At 39.7% G+C, this 23,803-nt stretch overlaps 1 protein-coding gene across 2 annotated transcripts; it reads right to left on the reverse strand.

Moving 5' to 3' along the window:
• Positions 1–1,248: 1,248 nt before the first annotated feature.
• Positions 1,249–5,751, reverse strand: KRT24 (keratin 24). 2 transcript variants are annotated; one of them, XM_070479437.1, is made up of 9 exons: positions 5,291–5,749; positions 4,920–5,068; positions 4,097–4,179; positions 3,561–3,717; positions 2,914–3,075; positions 2,691–2,816; positions 2,129–2,346; positions 1,805–1,917; positions 1,249–1,604 (listed from the first exon to the last, which is right to left on the reverse strand). In XM_070479437.1, exons 1-9 carry the CDS (start codon positions 5,520–5,522, stop codon positions 1,501–1,503), a joined length of 1,344 nt encoding a protein of 447 aa, XP_070335538.1. In that variant the 5' UTR covers positions 5,523–5,749; the 3' UTR covers positions 1,249–1,500. The 2 variants fall into 2 exon arrangements, with proteins under 2 accessions (XP_070335538.1, XP_020755400.2); XM_020899741.2 differs by having other exon boundaries at positions 4,920–5,751.
• Between the last annotated feature and the right edge of the window lie 18,052 nt (positions 5,752–23,803).

Here is a 23,803-nt window from a genome sequence, read left to right on the forward strand (position 1 = left end):
TCTTGATGACTGTGGCTTTGTAGTAGAGCCTGAAGTCAGGCAGATTGATTCCTCCAGTTCCATTCTTCTTTCTCAGGATTACTTTGGCTATTCGAGGTTTTTTGTATTTCCATACAAATTGTGAAATTATTTGTTCTAGTTCTGTGAAAAATACCGTTGGAAGCTTGATAGGGATTGCATTGAATCTATAGATTGCTTTGGGTAGTATAGCCATTTTGACAATATTGATTCTTCCAATCCATGAACACGGTATATTTCTCCATCTGTTTGTGTCCTCTTTGATTTCTTTCATCAGTGTTTTATAGTTTTCTATGTATAGGTCTTTTGTTTCTTTAGGTAGATATACTCCTAAGTATTTTATTCTTTTTGTTGCAATGGTGAATGGTATTGTTTCCTTAATTTCTCTTTCTGTTTTCTCATTGTTAGTGTATAGGAATGCAAGAGATTTCTGTGTGTTAATTTTATATCCTGCAACTTTACTGTATTCATTGATTAGCTCTAGTAATTTTCTGGTAGAGTTTTTAGGGTTTTCTATGTAAAGGATCATGTCATCTGCAAACAGCGAGAGTTTCACTTCTTCTTTTCCTATCTGGATTCCTTTTACTTCTTTTTCTGCCCTGATTGCTGTGGCCAAAACTTCCAAAACTATGTTGAATAGTAGTGGTGAGAGTGGGCACCCTTGTCTTGTTCCTGATTTCAGGGGAAATGATTTCAATTTTTCACCATTGAGGGTGAATGCTTGCTGTGGGTTTGTCATATATAGCTTTTATTATGTTGAGGTATGTTCCTTCTATTCCTGCTTTCTGGAGAGTTTTAATCATAAATGGACGTTGAATTTTGTCAAAGGCTTTTTCTGCATCTATTGAGATAATCATATGGTTTTTATCTTTCAATTTGTTAATGTGATGTATTACATTGATTGACTTGCGGATATTAAAGAATCCTTGCATTCCTGGGATAAAGCCCACTTGGTCATGATAATCTCATCCTTCTTTGGGCTGAACTGTTAACTGCAGTTGTAGAGACCCTGAGGTCTAATCAACTATCAATGTGTTCTAATGTGATGTTGTTAAAATCTCCCACATACAAAATGGCTATAATTTTGATTCTCATGAAGAAGATACTCTATAAATAATGTATAATACATATATTATTATTCATGATGATAATGCAGCTAGGTCATAACTGGTAACTTCATTTCTAGGTTAAAGTATTGCGTTTCTTAAAAAAATTCAGGAATAATTTAGTTAACTTGCAAAAGTAAGTTTATTGAAGCACAGAAACAATTAGAGCAAAGCTGTCTTTTCAACTTTTTCAAGAGCATTCTAATAAGAAAAGAAGAGGATGCAGAAAAATTGGTTCGTCTTCTATTTCTGGATAGATACTTTTCCCTGAAGTGATCCTGAAAGATGGCTAGGTTGATGCAGTTTCTTCATTGGTGTCCTTTAGAGCTTTTTTGTTTTTTCCTCTGAAAGACACTCTTGTTGATCTGGAAATTGCTTATTTCAGTTTCACCTCAGAAACATTGCTGACTTGAGATGAGATGACTTTGCCATCCACCACCTCCTCTATGATGGTCTTAGTCACTCTGCTCTTGCTTGGGTCTGAAAATCGCAGAATCACAATGTCAGTCTCACAGAAACTCACAGAAACATAGATCAAGAGAAATCCAAATGTATTCATTGAGTATGTTCTATCTGGGTAAGATGATGTGAACAACAGCACATACTTTTTGTTTGAGAAGCAAAGCATGTCTTTATGTTTCCATTATAAAATAATCAGAAACATGAAAAAAAATATCTACCTCTGCCTTGGACAGAAGTTCCAGATCTTGAGCCATCAGACATGGATGAATCCCTGGATACCATGTTTCTGGATCCTGAACTTCTAAAATCAGATCCTCCAAAACCAGAACCACTGGAGAAAAAAAGAATGTTTGTTTTTGCACTTTGCAAAGGCAGGAGAAACCCTCCACGCAGCGGACTCTTTCCCAAGATGGCAGCAGTCTTTTCATGGGACTGTGTCACTCTTACATTATAAATACAAGTCTGGTCCCCATGCCCCTTTTTGATTGCATAACATAAATACACCAAGGTCTGCATTTAGCATGTTCCTGACTTTCATTTACCCTCCTTCTCCATCAAGCAGGCGGCGGTAGGTCTCAATCTCCATCTCCAGGCGGGTCTTGATGTCCAGCAGCTGCTCATATTCTGCGTTCTGGCATTCAGTCTCACCCCGGATCTGGCAGATCTGCTCCTCCAGGCTGCTGATCTGCATCTGAATTTGTGACAGCTGCACCATGTAGTTGGCCTCCGTGTCGGCCAAGGTCCCTTCCAAGGAGCTTTTCTAAGAGAAAAGCAAATAAAAATATCATCATGAAAACAAATCATTGGATGATTTAAAAAAAATACATTTTATAAGATACTAAGAGAAATGCACTTTCCATGAGTTACAACTTCTATGGCTCTCTCTGCTTCCTTAATTTTTCTTGACATTATTTTTTTAAACTAAATCTTTCATGGAAATAGATATATTATCTTTAACTGGAATGTCTTATGCTTTTGACAACCATAATACAGTCCTCCCTAATCCTGCTTTTATGACATGCCAAGTGGGACATCTTGGCAAAGAAAGGAAACCAACTGCTCAACTTCCCTGTTGGAGAGTTTCGAGAAGTTCTTTGCACAAACCATGGCCAGTTGGGACTGCAGTTCAATTTCCAGGGCTTGCAGAGTGCGTTTCAGTTCTGTGATCTCATTCTTGGCGGAACTGGCTGCCCCGGCATCAGTTGAGATCTGTGCTTGCAGTGAGGCACTCTAAATACAAATAAAATTCAGTTGTTGCAGGCTGGTGCAATGACAGGAAGTGGTTCACATGTGGCCATGGACTCAGAGGCTCAGGGTGATGATCTACCTGCTTGTTGAACTGCTCCTCGGCCTCACGGCGGTTCTGCTCAGCCAGCTCCTCATACTGTGCCCTCATGTCATTCAGTAACTTAGTCAGGTCCGTGCCTGGGGCGGCGTTCATTTCCACAGTCACATCCCCTCCGGAGCTTCCTTGCATACTCTTCATTTCCTAGCACGAAGCAAAAAGGATCATAGTGATGAAAAGCAATGACCTCCCAGACTACCCTGGTGGTCCAGTGGTTAAGAATCCACCTGCCAGTGCAGGGGATGGGTGCCACAACCACTCAAGCCAGTGTGCCCTAGAGCCGGTGTTCTGCAGCGAGAGAAGCCACCGCAATGAAGAGCAGCCCCTGATCGCTGCAACTAGAGAAATCAAGCAATGAAGACCCAGTGCAGCCAACAAAGAAAAGAGAAACTTAAAAGAAAAGCAATGCTTTCCTAAGATGTGCATAAGCCAACAAAAAGTTGAAACTAGGACACTGAAAGGAAAAAAAAAACCCACCAAATTCACATAATTTTCTTATGATTGCTTTTTTCCTCCTGGTTACAGAAGCTGAAAGTCCATCCAGATGGAATTTATTTTATTTTTATAGAATGGATGTGGGAGAAACTCTGTAGGCCAGCTTTGTTGATTAATGTGGACCCCGTTCCTACCTCCTCGTGGTTCTTCTTCAGGTAGGCCAGCTCCTCAGTGAGGCTCTCAATCTGCATCTCCAGGTCAGAGCGAGTCATGGTCAAGTCATCCAAGACTTTCCGCAGGCCATTGATGTCAGCCTCCACGGTCTGCCGGAGATGCAGCTCGTTCTCATATCTGGAAGAGTACAGTATAGCCCATTTCAAAGAGTACAGTCCATTCTCACATATGCAAGAAAACGTTTTGTCCCCTGCGCAATTTGATCAATGAACGATAAGTTTTCTCTTAGGAGTTTTCCCTATGTAAAGCAAAATCTGAACCGTACATTAACTCTATTGATATCTGATATTTTTGATAGCAAAAATTTCATCCTGAAATTGTTTTTGTTCTGCTCTTGTTTGTGGAATGAGGGTTTTGTAAAATGTACCCTTGGGATGTTTGTGAATTTAGGTCTTGATCCCCTAAAAGATTTCTTTAAAATTTAGAATAAACTAAGCCAAGGGATTGAATTTTATTTTTCCTACAATGTTTGTTTTCAAGTCTTCACTTTTCTTACTTCAGTCTGAAGTCATCAGCAGCCAGTCTGGCATTATCAATTTGCAGAATGATCCCAGAATTTTCAATGGTGGCAGTAATGATCTAGAAAAGACAATAGTAGTGAATAAATTATGGTTGCTATGTTTTTAAACCTATGTCTACATGCCCGTCTGTGAGAGTAGATGTCTCCTGAGTGAACCTTTAAAAGTGAGTTAAAATTTGCTTAGTAATGACACCTGCATTGATGACCCTAATGGACTTAGACTACATCCTTCTGCAAAAATTAGCAGCCTGTACATTTGCTGGAATGAGCGTGGAACTTTGTTTCACAGAACACAATCCTCTATATATTTTTGCTGTTTTGGAAGGTCAGTTATTCTATGAGCTTTTTCAGGAAATAAAAGAGTCTTTAAAAATATATTTCCCATATAACTATATCTAAACATTTTAGACTCCATCACATTCTCATACACAATTTGCACCAGGTTTTCGAAGAAGAAAAATAGTTATAAGGCTATTTAAGTCTAGTAGGAGGCTAAAGAACATCAGCCTGTCAGAATTAATCATGATGAAAAATTAAAGGAAGCTAGTGTTGATTTATAGCCATCACTCTTCGGTTAATTAGCAACCTGGCATTGTGTAAATTCTACTTTTATGTAGAAATACTCAAATGTGAGACGCAAAAAAAAGTAATGTGTTTGGTTGTCTTGTAATCCTGTTTTACACATACAACAAAACAAATATGTTTTCAAATAATTCTGTGACTTAAATTCATCATTCATGATCCGAATAAATGGGAAAGATACAGAAATAATAGGAACTCAGCATGGCTAGTGTCTCACCTGATTCCTGAGATCTTCAATGATTGGATAGTATTTGCTGTAATCTCTTCCAGCTCCACCATCCCCAGACCCGGGCCCAAATTTCTCATACCACTCCTTGATTTTGTTCTCTAGGTCCGCGTTGGCTTCTTCCAGGGCCCTGACTTTATCTAGGTAATTGGCCAGCCGGTCATTGAGGTTCTGCATGGTTTGCTTTTCACCTCCAGAGAAAAGCCCCCCGTCACCCAGGCCACCACCCACGCCACCACCATAGGTGTAGAAACCTCCACGAGCGCCTCCGCCATATCCCGCACTCCCGCCGAAGCCAGAAGCCCCGCCAAAGCTAGAGCCCCCACCAAAGCCAGAGCCCCCACCAAAGCCAATCCCAGAACCTGAAGCTCCTCCAAAACCGCCCCCTATGGAGGAGCTACCAAAGCCCCCTCCAAAGCCTCCGCTTGCGCCCCCACTCAGGCCACAGCTGCCGGCCCCTCCTCGGAAGCCCCGGGCAGAGCCTCCCCCGAGACCGTATCTGCTTCCGCTGCTGAAGCTGCTGCCACCAGCAGAAACCCTCACGGAGCTGCTGCCTCCAGCCCTGGAGGAGGACATGCGAGATGAGCAAGACATGGTGTTCCTGCGAAGGTCTGGCTTGTCCAGGTGAGTAGGAGAGGTGATCGTGAAGAACCTATTTGCAGGCTGCTTTTTGGGCCCTTATATACACACTTTTAGGGTGTTCCTTGGCTGTGTCACTTCTTAATCCCTGTAACACCTTTGCTAATCTGCAACTGGATACTTTTCCCCCTCTGAACCCACTCTACTGGCTCATTCTCTGAAGCTAGGTCAGAGCCTCGGGGCCTCTACTAAATTAAGAAAAGAAATAAGGTGGAGCAAAGCAAAAAAAATTATTTTTCAGAATTACAGTTTTAATCTTTCAGAGGTTTGGTGACTGATAACTCTTTTCTGAAAGAGTAATTGTGTTAAATTTGCTTCATGATTTCCCAATTGCAGGGCATATCCCCAGATTAACAGGTGTAATGAAAATATACTTAATATGATGAGAATGGAAATTTCCCATCAAACTTCTGACTTTTTGTTCATTTTGTTCTCTTTAAGTTGAAAGGAGCGTTAGCATCAGCATTTCTTTCGGGTTTGCTTGTCCTTCTCTGATTGTTTCAATTGCCTATTTCTAAGGTTTTTGAAGTTTGTGACTTTAGATGATTGTCTTTCTTTGTATAATATTTTGAGATCGAATTGGATATTTCTACTGTTACTAAGAAACTCTGAAACAATAGTATTCCACATTTATATGTATGCATTATTAGATCTTAATGACATTTATTTGCTCAGAGAAAGTCTAAGAAAGATTGAGAAAGTGTTCAGGCAGATGGTTTTAGTATCAGATCAGAGTTAGCGGTGTGATGCTGTGCTGCAAAGATGCTTTTCTTTCTGACTGAACTGGAGTATGATATAATGATACTGGTGACTTAAAAAACAGTCACAACCTAGAAGCTGAGAGTTATGTTTTGTTCCCAGGCTTCAGGTCCTAAAAATTCCCACCAACTAAAGCATGACTCTCTACTTCTAAGTTGTGACTATTTTTTTTTTAAGTCAACAACATCAACTTCTTTAGAATCATACCTTAAGAAATAAAGAGATAATGTTGATTTTCTTGATAACTAGAGAAGAGGATCTGAATCACTCTTTTAAAAATTTATTCATTCATTCATTCATTCATTTATTTTTGGCTGCACCATGAGGCACTCAGGATCTTAGTTCCCCAACCAGAGAGTGAACTGTGTCCCTTGCAGTGGATGTGCTGAATCTTAACCACTGGACTGCCAGGAAATTCCCTACATTTACTTTATTTTTTATTTTATTTAAAAAAAATTTTATGTGATTCACTTCTGAGAACCAGTGTTAGGCTTGGAGTTGTTTTGCAGATACCCAAACCTGGAGTTTCCAGTCTACTCTCTGCTCAGGTTTTTTCTGTTTTTGTTTGAAAGATATTTAGAAAAGAGGATCTAGATCCACTTCTGATAACTAACGTTATGGTTGAGATCATATTTCATAGATACTGAAATCTAGAATCCTCCCCCGTTGTTCACTTTCTGCTTCCTGTTTTTCTGTCCCTTTGTTCTTTAGATTATTTCCATTTGCCTCTGCTAGTAGTTTCTCTGGTTTGAAAGTGCCTTTTTTTTTTTTTTTTTTCTGTTTAGATAAATACTGCATGATTCTATTTATATGAGGTACCTGGTGTAGTCAAATTCAGAGACCAAAAATAGAATGGTTGTTGCCAGTGACTGGGGGAGGGGAAATTAGTTGTTTAATGGGTACAGGGTTTTAGTTTTGCAAGAGAAAGGAGTTCTGGAGGTTGGTCACATAATAATGTGAATGTACATAACATTCCTGAACTGTACACTGAAAAATCATTTAGATGGTAAATTTTACGTTATGGGCATTTTGCAGCAATTTTTAAAAAGTGGGTTTTTTAGGAAGGTATAGATGCTTTCAAAAATATTTCTTGGCTTGCTGAGCTTTAGGCCCAAGTCGCTGACTTTTATTTACAACTTTCTTGCTTATCTTGGCAGTCTCTGTTAAACTGTGTGCGTTCTTGAATCTTTATATTCAATTGTTTGTTGTCCAGTGTTTTGCCTGCTTTGATTTCTTTCTGAGACTGCCTTTGATGGAGACATATTATTAAACAGGTGATTGTTACTTTTACTGTGTAACTCTTTAGGTTCTTAGCTTTTAGGTTCTACTGCATTGTTTTTGCAGTAATGGTGTGTCACTGTTTTTACTTTTAGTGATCAGTGCTTTGAGGGTTCAAGGTGTTTCCTAAACTTTAAATCATTAAACTGGGAGTAGTTCTCATTACTCTGTTCTAAGGTAAGTTAAAAAATGCACCACCCATTAAAGTACTTTGGTCACCTTGCCTAACCTCTCCCCAAAGCTATGAAACCAAAGAAGTCTAAACAGTAATGGGTAAATTATATGCAAATATTAGGGTTCTGGGAGGAACAGTCCCTTTGTTTTTGTTCCTTTTTGAATGATGAAATGTAATCTTTCCACTTTCATAAAGGCTGGGATTTGGCTAAAAAGTATAAAGAAAGGCACAATACCTAAGTGGAAGAAACTTGGTGAAACTGAGAAATTTCAGATCCTCGGTAGAAAGAGCTTTAGGTGAGAGGAATGAGAAGAGATAAAGTTTAGCAGTATCTTTGGCCTCTGAATTTTTCCTGCGGTTTGTGGAGTTTTTCTATAGTTGTCATCTGAGTTGTAGCAGTTTCAGTTTGGAAACTTTATGTACCGTATATTTTGGGATATTTAGATATTTGAGTCTTAACTGAGGAAGCTTGAGATGACTGAGGTATTCTTGTTTCTTATTTTTAGCTTTCTTCTTGATACAATTTTAAAAGCTGACATCTATCTCTTCTTTGCTTTTAAAATTCAGTTTAAAAATTCACTTATTCTGGAAATTCTCTGGCAGTCCAGTCTTTAGAACTCAGAGCTGTCATGCTGGGACCTGGGTTCGATCCCTGGTTAGGGAACTAAGATCCCTCAGAAAAAAAAAACTAAGTGATTCTGAGATGCTTCTCTTATATTATTCTTTTATTCTATACTTTGGAGATGACTGCTGGGAAAGGCATTTAATAAGTAAATGGCCATTGTGTGTGTGTGTGTGTGCTCAGTCATGTCTGACTCTTTGCGACCCCGGGGACTGTAGCCTGCCAGGATCCTCTGTCTATGGAATTTTCCAGGCAAGAATACTGGGTCAGGTTGCCATTTCTTACTCCAGGGGATCTTCCTGACCCAGGGATCAAACCCATGTCTCCTGCATATCCTGTGTTGGCAGGTGGATTCTTTACCACAGAGTCACATGGGAAGCCTGGCCTCAAGTTCTTTTCTTTCTTTCTTTTTTTTTTCGAGATTTCATAGCTTCATTTTATTTTTTATTTATTTTTCAAATTCTTTACCTAATGAGGCAGTGGGTGAATAAATGTGGATGTAAACCCGTAGGAATTCCCTCTGTTTGGATTTCCTTAAATGCATTTTTATGCTTTCTCTTTCTATGTGCCTTTTCTTTTAAATAGTGACTCTATCCAACAGACTAATCTAGATTCCGTGAGTTACAAACTTTCTGGAATGTTGGCATTTCATGAATTAAAGAATTTTAATCACATATGTAAATAAAGTGTTCTTCTTGTTTGAAGTGTTAGAATTCTTTAATAAACCTTAGTCCCTGTTGTTCTCAGACATCCCTGAATTTAATAATTTGTTTACTAAAATAATGATTTGCCAAAGATTACACATTAGTTCTCGGCATTTCTTTCACTTGTAAAATGAAAGCTTTCAGAATCGGATGAGGTCCCAGTGAAGCAGAACATTTAGGAATGCTGGCTTCAGTGCCTGGCATCCAGTAGTTTTTTAATATATAATTGTTTAAAAGCAATAGACTAAATCCTGGGTGTCCAGGCTCCCAGCTCAATGTTCTGCCTTCATTTCCATGTATGTTTGATTACTTTGTGATTAGCAGTTCATTTATTTATGTATTTTTACCTGTGAAGGATCATATAAATGACACTTCACTGTAGCACCTGACTTTTATAATAAGTGCAGAATGATTTGCCAATAGTAACCATCAGCATTTTTTTTGTGAGATGGATTTGTATTTTAAAAGATTTCAGAGGAATAAGCTGCATGTTTTTAGATTAGGAGGAAAACTAAACACTAAAGAATATGGCATGTTGCCCCTGATTAATCTTTTGAGTTATTAATAGAATGATCTCAGGGTATCTACCGTCTGTTCATTCCAGAGAATACTGAGATAAAAGCACAAGATCAGATTAACTAAGGGAAGGAAGTGGGCACCAGAGAATTTGTGGCGTGTTGGCAGAAATTTTGGTGGCAGATAGCTGGGGAAAGGGAAAAGCTCCAATTTGATGTGTGCACAGTCTCTCTGTAATACATGACATACTGCAGAGAGTCACTAAGTATTCCTTGAAATGAATGAAATACAGCCTGGCCTGACTTGCTTTGTGAACACTTTGATCACTTTTGTCCCCTACTGTTTGTTCTGCCTTCTAAGTCTTTATTTCTCCATCTTCTGGGTTTGTGATTGTGTGTGTGTGTGTGTGTGTGTTGGAAGGGTTATTGGTGAGGAGAGGTGCTGTTTGTGGAGGGAGCAGCAAGGACATGCCAGAGTGAGCCGGGGCCTCCCCTGTAGAGAATCATTTTTTAGGTTAGTGTCCTGGTGGTGGCCACTGTGAGCCCCAACAGGCTCAACTACTTGGAGGAAAAAAAAAAAATTTTGCAACAAGAAGTATTCTGAGAGGTGGTTCTAGTTGGATCTGGCATCATCCTTAAATCTATTTCAACCTGGTGCTCTTGTCAGACACCAAAGAAGTTACAGATAGAGCAGAAATCCACCAATGCTGTGAGTGCTTATCTTCCTTCACACCTTCCTCTCCTTTCCTGAATTCTTTCCCTGTTATCTTTCCATTCTTCTCTTGGTAGCTTCAGTTAAGTGTGTCTGCTTAAGGCCTTTGCTTCCCCACCTGCATCTGTTCAGTGACATTTTGCCAAATTTTGTTCTGAAAGAAAATGACTTAGCTTTGTACTTGTCATGTTTGAAAACTCTAGAATTCCTTTACACAGCTCAGTTCCCTAATTTTCCTGAAGATCATTGAGTCAGTTTATGGAGACTTAGGAGAACAGACAAGTGACTTTGTGTGTGCTAAGTTGCTTCAGTCATATCCTATATGGACTGTAGCCCGCCAGGTTCCTCTGTTCATGGAATTCTCCAGGCATGAACACTGGAGAGGGTTGCCATTTTCTTCGCCAGGGGATCTTCCCCACCCAGGGAACCGGCCAGCTTCTCTTAGGTCTCCTGTATTGATAGGTGTGTTCATTATCTCTAGCGCCACCTAGTGACTTAGTAGAGGTGGAAATTTAAGATGGGTTGAAGTAAGAATAGCCAGGAGAGATAAGAAAGCCGCCTTTAGTGATCAATGCAAAGACATAGAGGAAAACAACAGACATGAAAAACTAGAGATCTCTTCAAGAAAATTAGAGATAGCAAGGGAACGTTTCATGCAAAGATGGGCACAATAAAGGACAGAAATGGTATGGACCTAACAGAAGCAGAAGATATTAAGAAGAGGTGGCAAGAATACACAGAAGAACTGTACAAAAAAGATCTTCACGACCCAGATAATCACGATGGTGTGATCACTCACCTAGAACCAGACATCAAGAATGAGAAGTCAAGTGGGCCTTAGGAAGCATCACTATGAACAAAGCTAATGGAGGGGATGGAATTCCAGTTGAGCTATTTCAAATCCTGAAAGATGATGCTGTGAAAGTGCTGCACTCAATATGCCAGCATATTTGGAAAACTCAGCAGTGGCCAGAGGACTGGAAAAGGTCAGTTTTCATTCCAGTTCCAAAGAAAGGCAATGCCAAAGGATGCTTAAACTAGCGCCCAATTTTACTCATCTCACATGCTAGCAAAGTAATGCTCAAAATTCTCAAGCCAGGCTTCAACAGTTTGTGAACTTCCAGATGTTCAAGCTAGTCTTAGAAAAGGCAGAGGAACCTGAGATCAAATTGCCAGCATCAATTGGATCATTGAAAAAGCAAGAGCAAGAGAGTTCCAGAAAAACATCTATTTCTGCTTTATTGACTATGTCAAAGACTTTGTGTGGATCACAGTAAACTGTGGAAAGTTCTGAAAGAGTTGGGAATACCAGTCCACCTGACCTGCCTCCTGAGAAATCTGTATTTAGGTCAAGAAGCAATGGTTAGGACTGGACATGGAACAACAGACTGGCTCCAAATCGGGAAAGGAGTATGTCAAGGCTGTATATTGTAAAACACCCTGTTTATTTAACTTATATGCAGAGTACATCATGGGAAATGCTGGACTGGATGAAGCACAAATTGGAATCAAGATTGCCGGGAGAAGTGTCAATAACCTCAGATATGCAGATGACACCATCCTTATGGCAGAAGGTGAAGAAGAACTAAAGAGCCTCTTGATGAAAGAGGAGAGTGAAAAAGTTGGCTTAAAGCTCAGCATTCAGAAAACTAAGATTATGGCCTCTGGTCCCATCACTTCATTGGAAATAGATAGGGAAACAATGGAAACAGTGGCTGATTTTACTTTTCTGGGCTCCAAAATCACTGCAGATGGTGACTGCAGCCATGAAATTAAAAGATGCTTGCTCCTTGGAAGAAAAGTTATGATCAACCTACATAGCATATTAAAAAGCAGAGACATTACTTTTCCAACAAAGGTCCATCTAGTCAAAGCTTTGAGTTGGACTATAAAGAAAGCTGAGCACCGAAGAATTGATGCTTTTGAACTGTGGTGTTGGAGAAGACTTTTGAGAGTCTCTTGGACTGCAAGGAGATCAAATCAGTCCATCCTAAAGGAAATCAGTCCTGAATATTCCTTGGAAGGACTGAACTGAAGCTGAAACTGCAATACTTTGGTCACCTGATGCGAAGAACTGACTCATTGGAAAAGACCCTGATGCTGAGAATGATTGAAGGTGGGAGGAGAAGGGGACAACAGAGGATGAGATGGTTGGATGGCATCACTCACTCAATGGACCTGAGTTTGAGTAAGCTCCAGGAGTTGGTGATGGACAGGGAAGCCTGGTGTGCTGCAGTCCATGGGGTCACAAGAAGTTGGACCTGAGTGAGTGACTGAACTGAACTGAACTGAGCACAGAGTTGGACTGTTTTTGCTTGAAAGGTTCTTTTGGATCTTCCTTCATACAAAGTAGACAGCATCTATTTAGAGGACTCACGGACAGCTATAACCCAGATGGTAATGTGAGTGGCATGCCCCAGGCTCCCATGTCTCTCGCCATTACTAAGTCAGTTTGCTGGGCCGTCTCCTCTCTGTCTCTCTGAGGTTGACCCCTCAGCTTCTTCTGACTTTTTTTTTTTTGAGCAGGTCACTTTTCTTGAGTCTCCAGAAAGTTGGGGACTCAACCTTCTGAGCTATAAAGTGACCCCATGTGGCTATCCTTCCCCAAATTGGTCACAGTCACCTTTGCTAAGGGCTCTCAGGCCCTAACCGCATGGCTTTTTAAGAAAAAAATTATTTATCTGGCTGCATTAGTTGTTTGCATCATGTGCACGGACTCTCTAGCTGTGGCACATGTGCCCTCAAGCTTGAGCAAGTACAAAAAAAGTGGAAATGCCCCCCTTAGAACTGCTCCTTGGAATCAGCTGACCTCAGGAGAAGCAGACTCTTGTCCTGTCAGGTCCCAGAGGTCTTTTCTCCTTGCTTGCCCTGCTTCCTCTCCAAAGATTCTGTGTATCTCTGCCTGCCTCCTATTTTAATCTATTAAAAAAACCTCTTTTCTGCATGATTTTGACATGCTTGTATATTTCTGACATCAGAGCAATCTTCCTACTGCAAGAGTCTTTCTAAGGAAAATCATCCTTATCTAAGTCCAGATTTGTTTTTATTTGACACAATTAGAATTCAGCAATAAAAAGACAACTGGAACAACCTTAATTTGTAAATTCAGACCCATTCTCCTAAATAACTCCTGGACCAAAGAAAATCAAACCCCATATTACGAACCAACTAGAAAGTAATGAAGAAAACTCCAGACCTGGACTTTTGGGTTATAGCTAAAATTGTAGAGGAAAATTCATAACCTCAAATAGCTGCATTATTAAAGAGAGACTAACAATGAAGAATCTTACTACAAAATTTTTTTTAGATTTTTTTTTTTTTGATGTGGACCACTTTTAAAGTCTTTATTGAATTTGTTACAATACTGTTTCATGTTTTGGTTTTTGGCCGCCAGGCATGTGGGTTCTTAGCTCCCGGACCAGGGATCGAACCTGCACCCCCTGCACTGGGGAGCAAAGTCTTAACCACTGGACCGCCAGGGATGTCCCTACAAAAATTTTTTTTAAAAGAACAACAAAATAAAATAGATGAAAAATAGATGAATAACAAGAAGAGCTGACATCAAGATAGAAAATAACAAATACATACAGATGCTAAAAAACTGATTCTTTAAAGAGACCATTAAAATAGATGACATCTTTGTGGTTCTGATTTAGGAAAAGAGAGAGAGATTAAGAAGTACAAAATTAGGAATGGGAAAGGAGACATAACCGTGGGTACAGGAAAGGTGAAAATAATAAGAGAATGCCATGTACAAGTTAATGGAACACTTGGAGATCTTCCTAGTACTTAGCCAAATTGTTTTTTGCCTGTGAGTGATCTCGGTGCTCATCAGACCAGTCCCACCAATGTTCATCCCAGGGACTGGGGCAGGCTCAGGTAGACAGTTTACCTGCACTGGGAGAGAAGAGGCACAGGGCTGACCCTAGGGGAACACGGCTGTTGGGAAACCGTTGCAGAGCTGTGGCCTCAGATGGGGAGGGTTCACAGGACAGGGCAAGTCTGAGTTGGGAGGTTGTAGATCTGGGCCAGGCTTGGGAGGGTTGAACCTGGGGGCCAGTCTATATGGTTACTGTTGCATGAAGGGAACAGGTGGGAATGCTGATTAAGAAGCCAGATCTTTTCAGGAAGGGAGAAAATGAACAAGACTTAGCTCTAATGTGGGGCTTGGCTAGATGAATGAGAAACAGGTCCCGGCAAGCAATAGTTCTCCTCTGATGCCTGCGCCCTGGAAGGAGGCAGAGAAATCTGGTGTCTGGGAATCTGAGGTTGAAGAGTGCACGGGGGTAAGCCTAGCGTTCTTCCCACAGTGGCGTTCAACAGCAAGTCCAGGGCCTACCATTGCCCTTCTCGGTGCAGAGTAGACACGCGTGTTGATATTTCTTCTTTAAAAGTCTTTATTGAATTTGTCACAGCACTGCTTCTGTTTTATGTTTTGATTTTTTGGCTGTGAGGTAGGTGGAAGCTTAGTATCCCAGCCAGGGATGGAACCCAGGCCCTCTGCAATGGAAGGCGAAGTCTTAACCACTGCCAGGGAAGTCCCTGATACTTCTAGAAAGGGTAAATGGGTGATGTTTGGACACTGACCTATCACGTCTTCATGGTAGGTGACTGGGTGTTTCTAGAAGCACTTTGTATGATTCGTCCTGGAGACAGTCAAGGACCCAAACCATGTCCGGTTCTCTTCTTTCCGTGTGTCCACATTTCACCACCATTCAAACCCTGCCTCTTCTAGAACACTTTTCTTACTCCAGTCACCAGCTCCTAATTTACCAGCTTCTCCCCACAGACTTCTTCTTTCTTAATTGTTCTTAAAGTTTCTATGACATTACTTACCACTTGACTACTCTTTTATTTTTCCTTAAAGATTAAAAATAGGAACATATTCATTGTAAAAACATTTAAACAAACAGATGTTTTTTCTTGGAAGATTCAAAAACTTTACCGATATTTATCACAGAAAAAAATGAGAAAATTTATATAAACTTGTAGCAGGAATAAACATCACCCATATTTTCACTGCCCATGAATAATCGCTGTTAGCATTTATAGGTATATTGTTTCCATTTTTTAATGAGCATGTATAAAATTTGTGTACACTTCTTTTTCTTTTAAAGGTAGATGGTAGCGTATTTTCTGTGTTGAAACTCTACTTTTTGTTTAATTGATGATTGACATCTTTTCAGGGCAGTCCATGAACCGGAACATCCTTAATGGCAGCATGGCTGTCTTATGGACTTTTGATGGTCTGTTGATTCTTCATTGTCAGATATTTTATTATGTCTAATTTTTCACTGTGATAAAACACAGCTAGGAGGAATAGACATATAATAAATAACTGATTATTTAAGAATAAATTTCTAGAAATAGAGCTGTTGGCCCTTTAGGATATATTGTTTTCTTAAATATCTGGTGCTGAGATGTTCTTATGAAGTTTTTTGCCAATTTACAGTCCATCCAGCGATGTATTAGTGCCTTTTCCCTACACCATGAGTATGATCATTAAACAAACTGGATCTGTTTTAATGCCTTTCTTGGTTTACTACAGATGTTGGCCATTGGTCACTTTTTAATGCTGGTTGGCCATTCATACTTCATGAATTGCTTATGTATATCATGTACCCATTTCTGATTGGTATGATTAATTCATAGATATACATTCATGAATTTATATACTGGGGACATCAGTCCTTGAACAGCCGTATATAATGCAATGAAAATACCCATGGCCTACTTTCTTGAAGTTAGCGGGTCCCAGAATTCTCTCTTGATTTTAGACATAGAAGACAACTGCCAGAAGGTGGCGCCAAACTGCAGCCGGCACAAGATTAAGTTGCGTGGTCAAAATTTGGAGTCACTTGGCTCACTAGCTGCATGTATTCCCCTTGGTGTAGGGATGGATTTCTACCATATTCTATTAAGGTTTAAAAGATTTTTAAACTAAATTAAAACTCTACTTCTATTTTCTGTGGTTGATTTTGCTATTAATAAAATGAATCTTGAAGAAAATTAGTGTTTTGAAGGTGAGGTAGACAAGCATGAGGCATGATTCTATTTTGTGATAAGTCTCTTACTTCAATTTGGTTTTCATAGGCCAGCACTTGTCAAAGTTTTCAAGACATCAACTGGGCATTTGACCTCCATTTTGTTCTGTAGATAAACCTTACTTTGATACCAGTGCTTTTGGAAACTGCTTAAAAATTGCTTCAAATAAGACTATTTCTAAAATATTTTCTATTAAATTATGTGTATTTTCTGCTGTCTAGTCCAAAGAAAAGACTAGATAAGCACGTTTTGAATAATTCTCTACCACTTACAAAAGGATGAAGCATGCATAATAATTTAGACCAATTTATTTCTTTTAAAATAAAAAAATTCAAAACTCAGAGTGATGATTTCTTTAAGATCTCAACGTAGTTAATGGTATTGCCTAAATAAAGCTCCAAGGCATCTGCATTTTAATTTGTTTATTTATTCATAAGATAAAGAATACCCTCCATTACATTGCTTTGTAGATTTTGCTGTTGTATGCAAAGAGGAAGTTGGACCAAAACGTCTGTTTGAATAAACTGGAATCATGTCTTCCTGCTATACCATAAGATTTTCAAAATTAGATTTGGGAATTTTGATAGCTTCAGAACAATTTATTTTGGGGAAAGGGTAAGTCTAATATCTGCTTTCTTTTTCAAAATTAATCAATTAAACATACTTTGTTTAGTTCTTTATTTAAAATATTTTTGGCTGTCTTGGATCTTCATTGCTGTGTGCAGACTTTTTCTCTAGTTGTGGCGAGCAGGGACTCCTGTCTAGTTGAGCTGGGAGGGCTGCTCATTGAGATGGCATCTCTTGTTGTGGAGCACAAGCTCTAGAATGCTCGGGCTTCACTAGTTTCAGGCCCCAGGCTCGAGAGCACAGGCTCAGTAGCTGTGACTCATGGCCTTAGTTGCTCTACGGCATGTGGGATCTTCCTGGCCCAGGGATCAAACTCGTGTCTTTTGCATTGGCAGGTAGATTCCCCAAGCCACCAGGGAAGCTCTTAATTTATTTTTAATTGGAAGATAATTGCTTTACAATGTTGTGTTGGTTTCTGCCATAGACAATGTGTATCAGCCACAAGTATACATATATTCCCTCCCTCTTGAACTTCGCTCCCACCTCCGCCCATCCCACCCCTCTAGGTTGTCGCAGAGCACCAGGTTGAGCTCCCAGTGTTGTGCAGCCACTCCCACTACCTGTCTATTTTACATATGGTAATTAATACCAGCTTTCTTAATTGCTCACAAGGTCGTATGACTATTTCAAATTCATTGCATCTTTTATGTTGAATGTAATAGTTAATAGCTGGTTCTATTGCTTCATTCATTTACCATTCACCCATTACTCTATTCAGTTGTGATTCTGTTCACTTATTACTGTATTATTTATTATTCACTTGTTATATTTATTGATTATTCTGTTTATTCTGTTACCTCTTTTCTATTTATAATTCCATAATTTTATTCTATTAATCTTGTTTTAGTATTACTCTATTATTTATCACTCTATTATTATATTATTAGTTTATACTTTATACACAGTAATATGTCAGTTTTTATCAATTATTAACTGAGCATCTTGCAAAAAGCACTCAGATCTTGGAAAGTCACAGTCCCTAATTTTGAAGAACGTGCATAAAATTTTTGTTCCTTTTTATATGCTCCCATCAAATCTTCTCTTATGTAATTTTCACAATGTTGAGAAAGTGTCAGAAAAATAACTTACTTTTTTTAAAAAACCAAGTAACAATAGAGTTTATTTACCATCTCGGTGGTTGACCTAGCTGTACACTCTTGGTTGCCAATGGCTTATTTATCATCTTCCCTTGCTTACAAACAGCTGCCCTAGTTAGAGACCGAGTTTCCCTGTAGCTTGGTCCTATCAACTCAGCTTGCCATTCCACTATATGTTTCACACCACCTTCTGTCACAGACTTGCAATCGTATCCTCCTACTCAGCAGTAAAAACCCAGATTCTCTCCTTAGTTTTGCTACTGAAATTTTGAGCTGCTGTTAAAACCAAGACCCCCATCTGTCAACTGCCAAAGACTTGTTCTACCTCCATTGGCCCATTAGTCCAAATTCCTTTCCACTCTCAAACTGTTGGGACTGATGTGGGCGAGGCTGGAAGGAGAACACCTATGTTCCTGCTGTTGGATGCTTCTAGAGTGCTGATGTCCATAGTGGGGTGTCCTTTGTGTATTAAACTCAAGAAACACTCATTGAGTGCTTGCTCTGACTGACACTGTGACGGGAACCAGGGATAGTACATCAACAGATCTACAGAATTTCAGCTCAGCTACATGTGGTAAAATAAGCCAGCATGGAATTTTATAACTATGTACAACATTGTTCATTTATAACATGCTCAATGAATATGAACTTGGGCAAACTCTGGGAGATAGTGAGGGATGGAGAGGCCTGCAGTCCATGGGGTCACAAAAGTTGGGCACAATTTAGTGACTGAACAACAAAAACAACAATAACTTTGTTCTAAGAAAATATATTCAAGTTCCCAAAGGTCAGCATTGGCATGGAGCCTAAAGAATCCTGGAACCACAGGAGCCTCAAGAATCCTGGATTAAACAAATTATATTCCTAAAGGACTAGGAATAATATGTGACAAATAGTAAGTGTGAAATGTGTTTGTTACCTAAAAAAATTTATAAACAACTCTTGGAATACAACCCCCTTTTGAACAGAAGACTGCTTTTTGTTTTTAATGACAAATCGAGGTAATTAATAACCCTTATGTCCTTGCCCATTTAAAAATAGTTCTGGAATCCCAGTAGAAGGCTAGCTATGTATATGTTGCAATGTGTTATTTTTTATTTTAAAAATCTCACAAAACTATTACCTATAAGAAAGAGGTTGAGGAGTGTAGGTTTCTTACTTGACTCATTAATTCTTCAGTTACTGAATATTTGCTGTAATATCTACCTGGACCAAATCTCTGTTGATTTTGATTTTCAAATCAGCAGCCTGTTTATACTGTATTCTGATAACTGAGGTTCCAGATGGTATGTCTGTCACCTGGGAAAAGCCCACTGCTGTAGATCCCAGTCATTGCATCATGACACTGCCTTCACTGGTGTTTATCGCCATGGAAACCTATATTTACACCTACACCACTATCCTTAATTGGCATGGTGTCATTTTTCAAGTTTGTTCTAATGATTCCTCAGATTCAAGACTTCTTTCCCCTTTAAATAAGAAGTCATTTTTCTTGTCTAATCTCTTCTGCTCTTCATGCTTGCCTTTCTATATCACTTTAGCAGTTTTCAACCCTACTAGCCTATGTATCCAGCCAGTCCATCCTAAAGGAAATCAGTCCTGAATATTCATTGGAAGGACTCATGCTGAAGCTGAAACTCCAATACTTTGGCCATGTGATGCGAAGAACTGACTCATTTGAAAAGACACTGAAGCTGGGAAAGATTGAAGGTGGGAGGAGAAGGGGACAACGGAGGATGAGATGGTTGGATGGCATCCCCGGGACTCAATGGACATGAGTTTGAGTAAGTTTTGGGAATTAGTGATGGACAGGGAAGCCTGGCATGCTGCAGTCCATGGGGTCACAGAGTCAGACACGACTGAGTGACTGAACTGAACTGAGCCTACATATTGGTGTATAAGCAAACGCTTATGAATGGGCTTCCCAGATGGCACAGTGGTAAAAAATCTACCTGCCTATGCAGGGACACGGGAGATGCAGGAGACACAGGAGATCCCTGGGTTGGGAAGATCCCCTGGAGAAGGAAATGGCAACCCACTCCAGTATTCTTGCCTGGAAGATTCCATGGACAGAGGAGCTTGGTGGGCTACAGTCTATGGGGTTGTACAGAGTTGGATACAACTGAGCATACACTCAGAGTAAACACTTATGAGCTTTGTGAGAAGCGATCAGGAAATTTTACAGAGAAGGAAACTGAAGCTTCAACAGTTATGTTTTCCTTTATGTAATATAATTTGTCCGTGTAAGAACCAAAATTTGAACCCTGGGTCTCTTGACTCTGCCCAACAATTGTTTCATTACATCAAAGTAAGCATATGGCTGACACCCTCTCCTCCAGACTGTCACCCGAGGCCATCCCTGGCCTCCCACTTATCTGGGAAAGATTCTTTGGCTGAGAGGTGTCACGCCTGAAGAGATGAAGTTTATCAGTGAAGCGCATAGATCTTTTAATTTTTAGGGTTCCTTACACAGAAAATTCAGTATTTCCTTCTTAAATTCTGCCCCTTCAGAGCAATTTAAAAATTATCACAGGATATTTTATATTTTGTATTAGTTCACTTCTTTGCAAAAGAAAAAACTTCTTTGTGTGTGTATGTTTGTATGTGTATGTGACAGGTAGATGTGGTAAAGCAGTTTTTAAGATGCAAATTGTAATCTTGATAATTTAAAAATTAAAATCCATGTTCTCTCAGTACTGTATATAACTATACTCCTTTTTACATTAAGTAGGTAAAAGGCTCTGATGAACCACAGCAGTTACATCCCTCTTCCCTTTCTGGAGAGCTTTCAGCTACATTCTGCCTTTGAGACTAGTTCAAGCATGTTAATTGCCTTGCCAGGTAGTACTTCCCACCTGAGCAGGAACACCTTGGCCTTGCTGAGCCCCACACTCCTGCAGGCATGAGTATCACAAGGAATAGGATCAGGCGCTGTGCCTTTTTCTCTGTTCTCTTTGTAGTCTTGCCATTTTGGCAACACATTCATTGGAATTAGGTCATTTTTTTTTCTCCTAAATGCTTCTGTTTTAGTTGGCTGATTTATTCAGTTCAGTTCCTGAGCCTTATCATAAAGTAGAGAGAGTTAGTATTCACCTTTAAAGGGATTAATATGATTATTGCTCTTGTTCTGAGAACCAAGGATGACTCTAAACCAGCCACTTCATCCTTTTGGGGCCTGAATCCTCTTTAGGGAAGCTTGACAGGGACTCCATAACCTCTAAGCTCTCCTATGTCTTTGAAGTTGTCTAATTTCATCATTATATAACTACATTTATTTTATTTTTAAAATGTTTCACTTTTATTTATTCATTTATTTGGCTATGCTGAGCCTTAGTTTCAGCATGCAGGAATCTTCAGTTGTGGCATGTGGGATCCTTTAGTTGTAGCTTGTGTGATCTAGTTCCCTTATGTGAAGTTGCTCAGTTATGTCCGACTCTTTGCAACCCCATGGACTGTAGCCTACCAGGCTCCTCCCTCCATGGGATTCTCCAGGCAAGAGTACTGGAGTGGGTTGCCATTTCCTTCTCCAGGGGATCTTCCCAGCTCAGGGATCGAACCGGTGTCTCCCGCATTCCAGGCAGACACTTTAACCTCTGAGCCACCAGGGAAGCCCTCTAGTTCCCTTACCAGGGATCAAATTCAGCCCTCCTATACTGGGAGCATGGAGTCTTAACTACTGGACCAACAGGGAAGTTCCCTTCATTTACTTTTTAAAAAAAAAATTTTATTTCCTCTTCCAGTTTTATTGAGGTGTAATTGACAGATAGCACTGTATAAGTTTAAGGTGTACAGCATAAGGATTTGACTTATATACATCATGAAATGATTATCATAAGAAGTTTAGTGAACATTCATTCATCTCATATAGATCTTTTTTATACGGAATTTGTTATTGTTCAGTGGCTAAGTCATATGCAACTCTTTGTGAACCCATGGATATAGGAATTTAAAAATATTAATTTTTTCTGATGAGAGTTCTTAGGATTTATTCTCTTAATGACTTTCAGATATCACATAGAGTGGTGTTAATTATGTTTATCACTGTACATTATATCCCTAGTACTTATCTGATAACTAGCAGTTTGTACCTTTTGATACAGATACATTTATTGAGAGATTAATATGAACCAGGCACTTTTCAAAGTACATGGACTGGATACTGACTCCTCACCACAACCCTCTGAACTAGATAGTATCATTTTTATCCCAGTTTTATAGGTAATGACATTGAGCAACAGAACAGTTAGATACTTTTCACAAAGACACACAGCTAGAAAGAGGTAGAAATTATTTTGAATTCAGGCAGTTCAGGGCTTCCTGATCCCTTAACCAGGCTTCAGTGCTTTCCTTCTCCAACAAATAAATGAGAGAATTTATTTTCCCTTAGTTTGATAGGTTAGTTTGAATCAGTTGCTCAGTTGTGTCTGATTCTTTGTGACCTGATTGCCTGGAGCATGCCAGTCTTCCCTGTCCATCACCAACTCCCGGAGCTTGCTCAAACTCATGTCCATTGAGTCAGTCATGCCATCCAACCATCTCATCCTCTGTCATCCCCTTCTCCTCCTGCCCTCAATCTTTCCCAGCATTAGGGTCTTTTCCAATGAGTCAGCTCTTCACATCAGGTGGCCAAAGTATTGGAGTTTCAGCTTCAGTTCAGTCCTTTCAATGAATACCCAGGACTGATCTCCTTTAGGATGGACTGGTTGGATCTCCTTGCAGTCCAAGGGACTCTCAAGAGTCTTCTCCAACACCAAAGTTCAAAAGCATCAATTCTTCGGTGCTCAGCTTTCTTTATAGTCCAACTCTCACATCCATACATGACCACTGGAAAAACCATAGCCTTGACTAGACGGACCTTTGTTGGCAAAGTAATGTCTCTGCTTTTTAATATGCTGTCTAGGTTGGTCATAACTTTCCTTCCAAGGAGTAAGCGTCTTAATTTCATGGCTACAGTCACCATCTGCTGTGATTTTGGAGTCCAGAAAAATAAAGTCAGCCATTGTTTCCACTATTTCCTTGTCTATTTCCCATGAAGTGATGGGACCAGATGCCATGATCTTTAATTTTCTGAATGTTGAGCTTTAAGCCAACTTTTTCACTCTCCTCCTTCACTTTCATCAAGAGGCTCTTTAGTTCTTCTTCACCTTCTGCCATAAAGGTGGTGTCATCTGCATATCTGAGGTTATTGATATTTCTCCCAGAAATCTTGATTTCAATTTGTGCTTCTTCCAGCCCAGTGTTTCTGATGATGTATTCTGCATATAAATTAAATAAGCAGGGTGACAATATACAGCCTTGACGTACTCCTTTTCCTATTTGGAACCAGTCTGTTGTTCCATGTCCAGTTCTAACTGTTGCTTCCTGACCTGCATACAGGTTTCTTAAGAGGCGGGTCAGGTGGTCTGGTATTCCCATCTCTTTCAGAATTTTCCACAGTTTATTGTGATCCACACAGTCAAAGGCTTTGGCATAGTCAATAAAGCAGAAATATTTTCTGGAAGTTTTCTGGAACTGTTTTGCTCTTTTGATGATCCATTGGATGTTGGCAATTTGATCTCTGGTTCCTCTGCCTTTTCTAAGACCAGCTTGAACATCTGGAAGTTCACGGTTCACGTATTGCTGAAGCCTGGCTTGGAAAATTTTAAGCATTACTTTATTAGCGTGTGAGATGAGTGCGGTAGTTTGAGCATTCTTTGGCATTG

The sequence above is a fragment of the Odocoileus virginianus genome, chromosome 17, assembly GCF_023699985.2.
Source record: "Odocoileus virginianus isolate 20LAN1187 ecotype Illinois chromosome 17, Ovbor_1.2, whole genome shotgun sequence".
Taxonomy (NCBI): domain Eukaryota; kingdom Metazoa; phylum Chordata; class Mammalia; order Artiodactyla; family Cervidae; genus Odocoileus; species Odocoileus virginianus.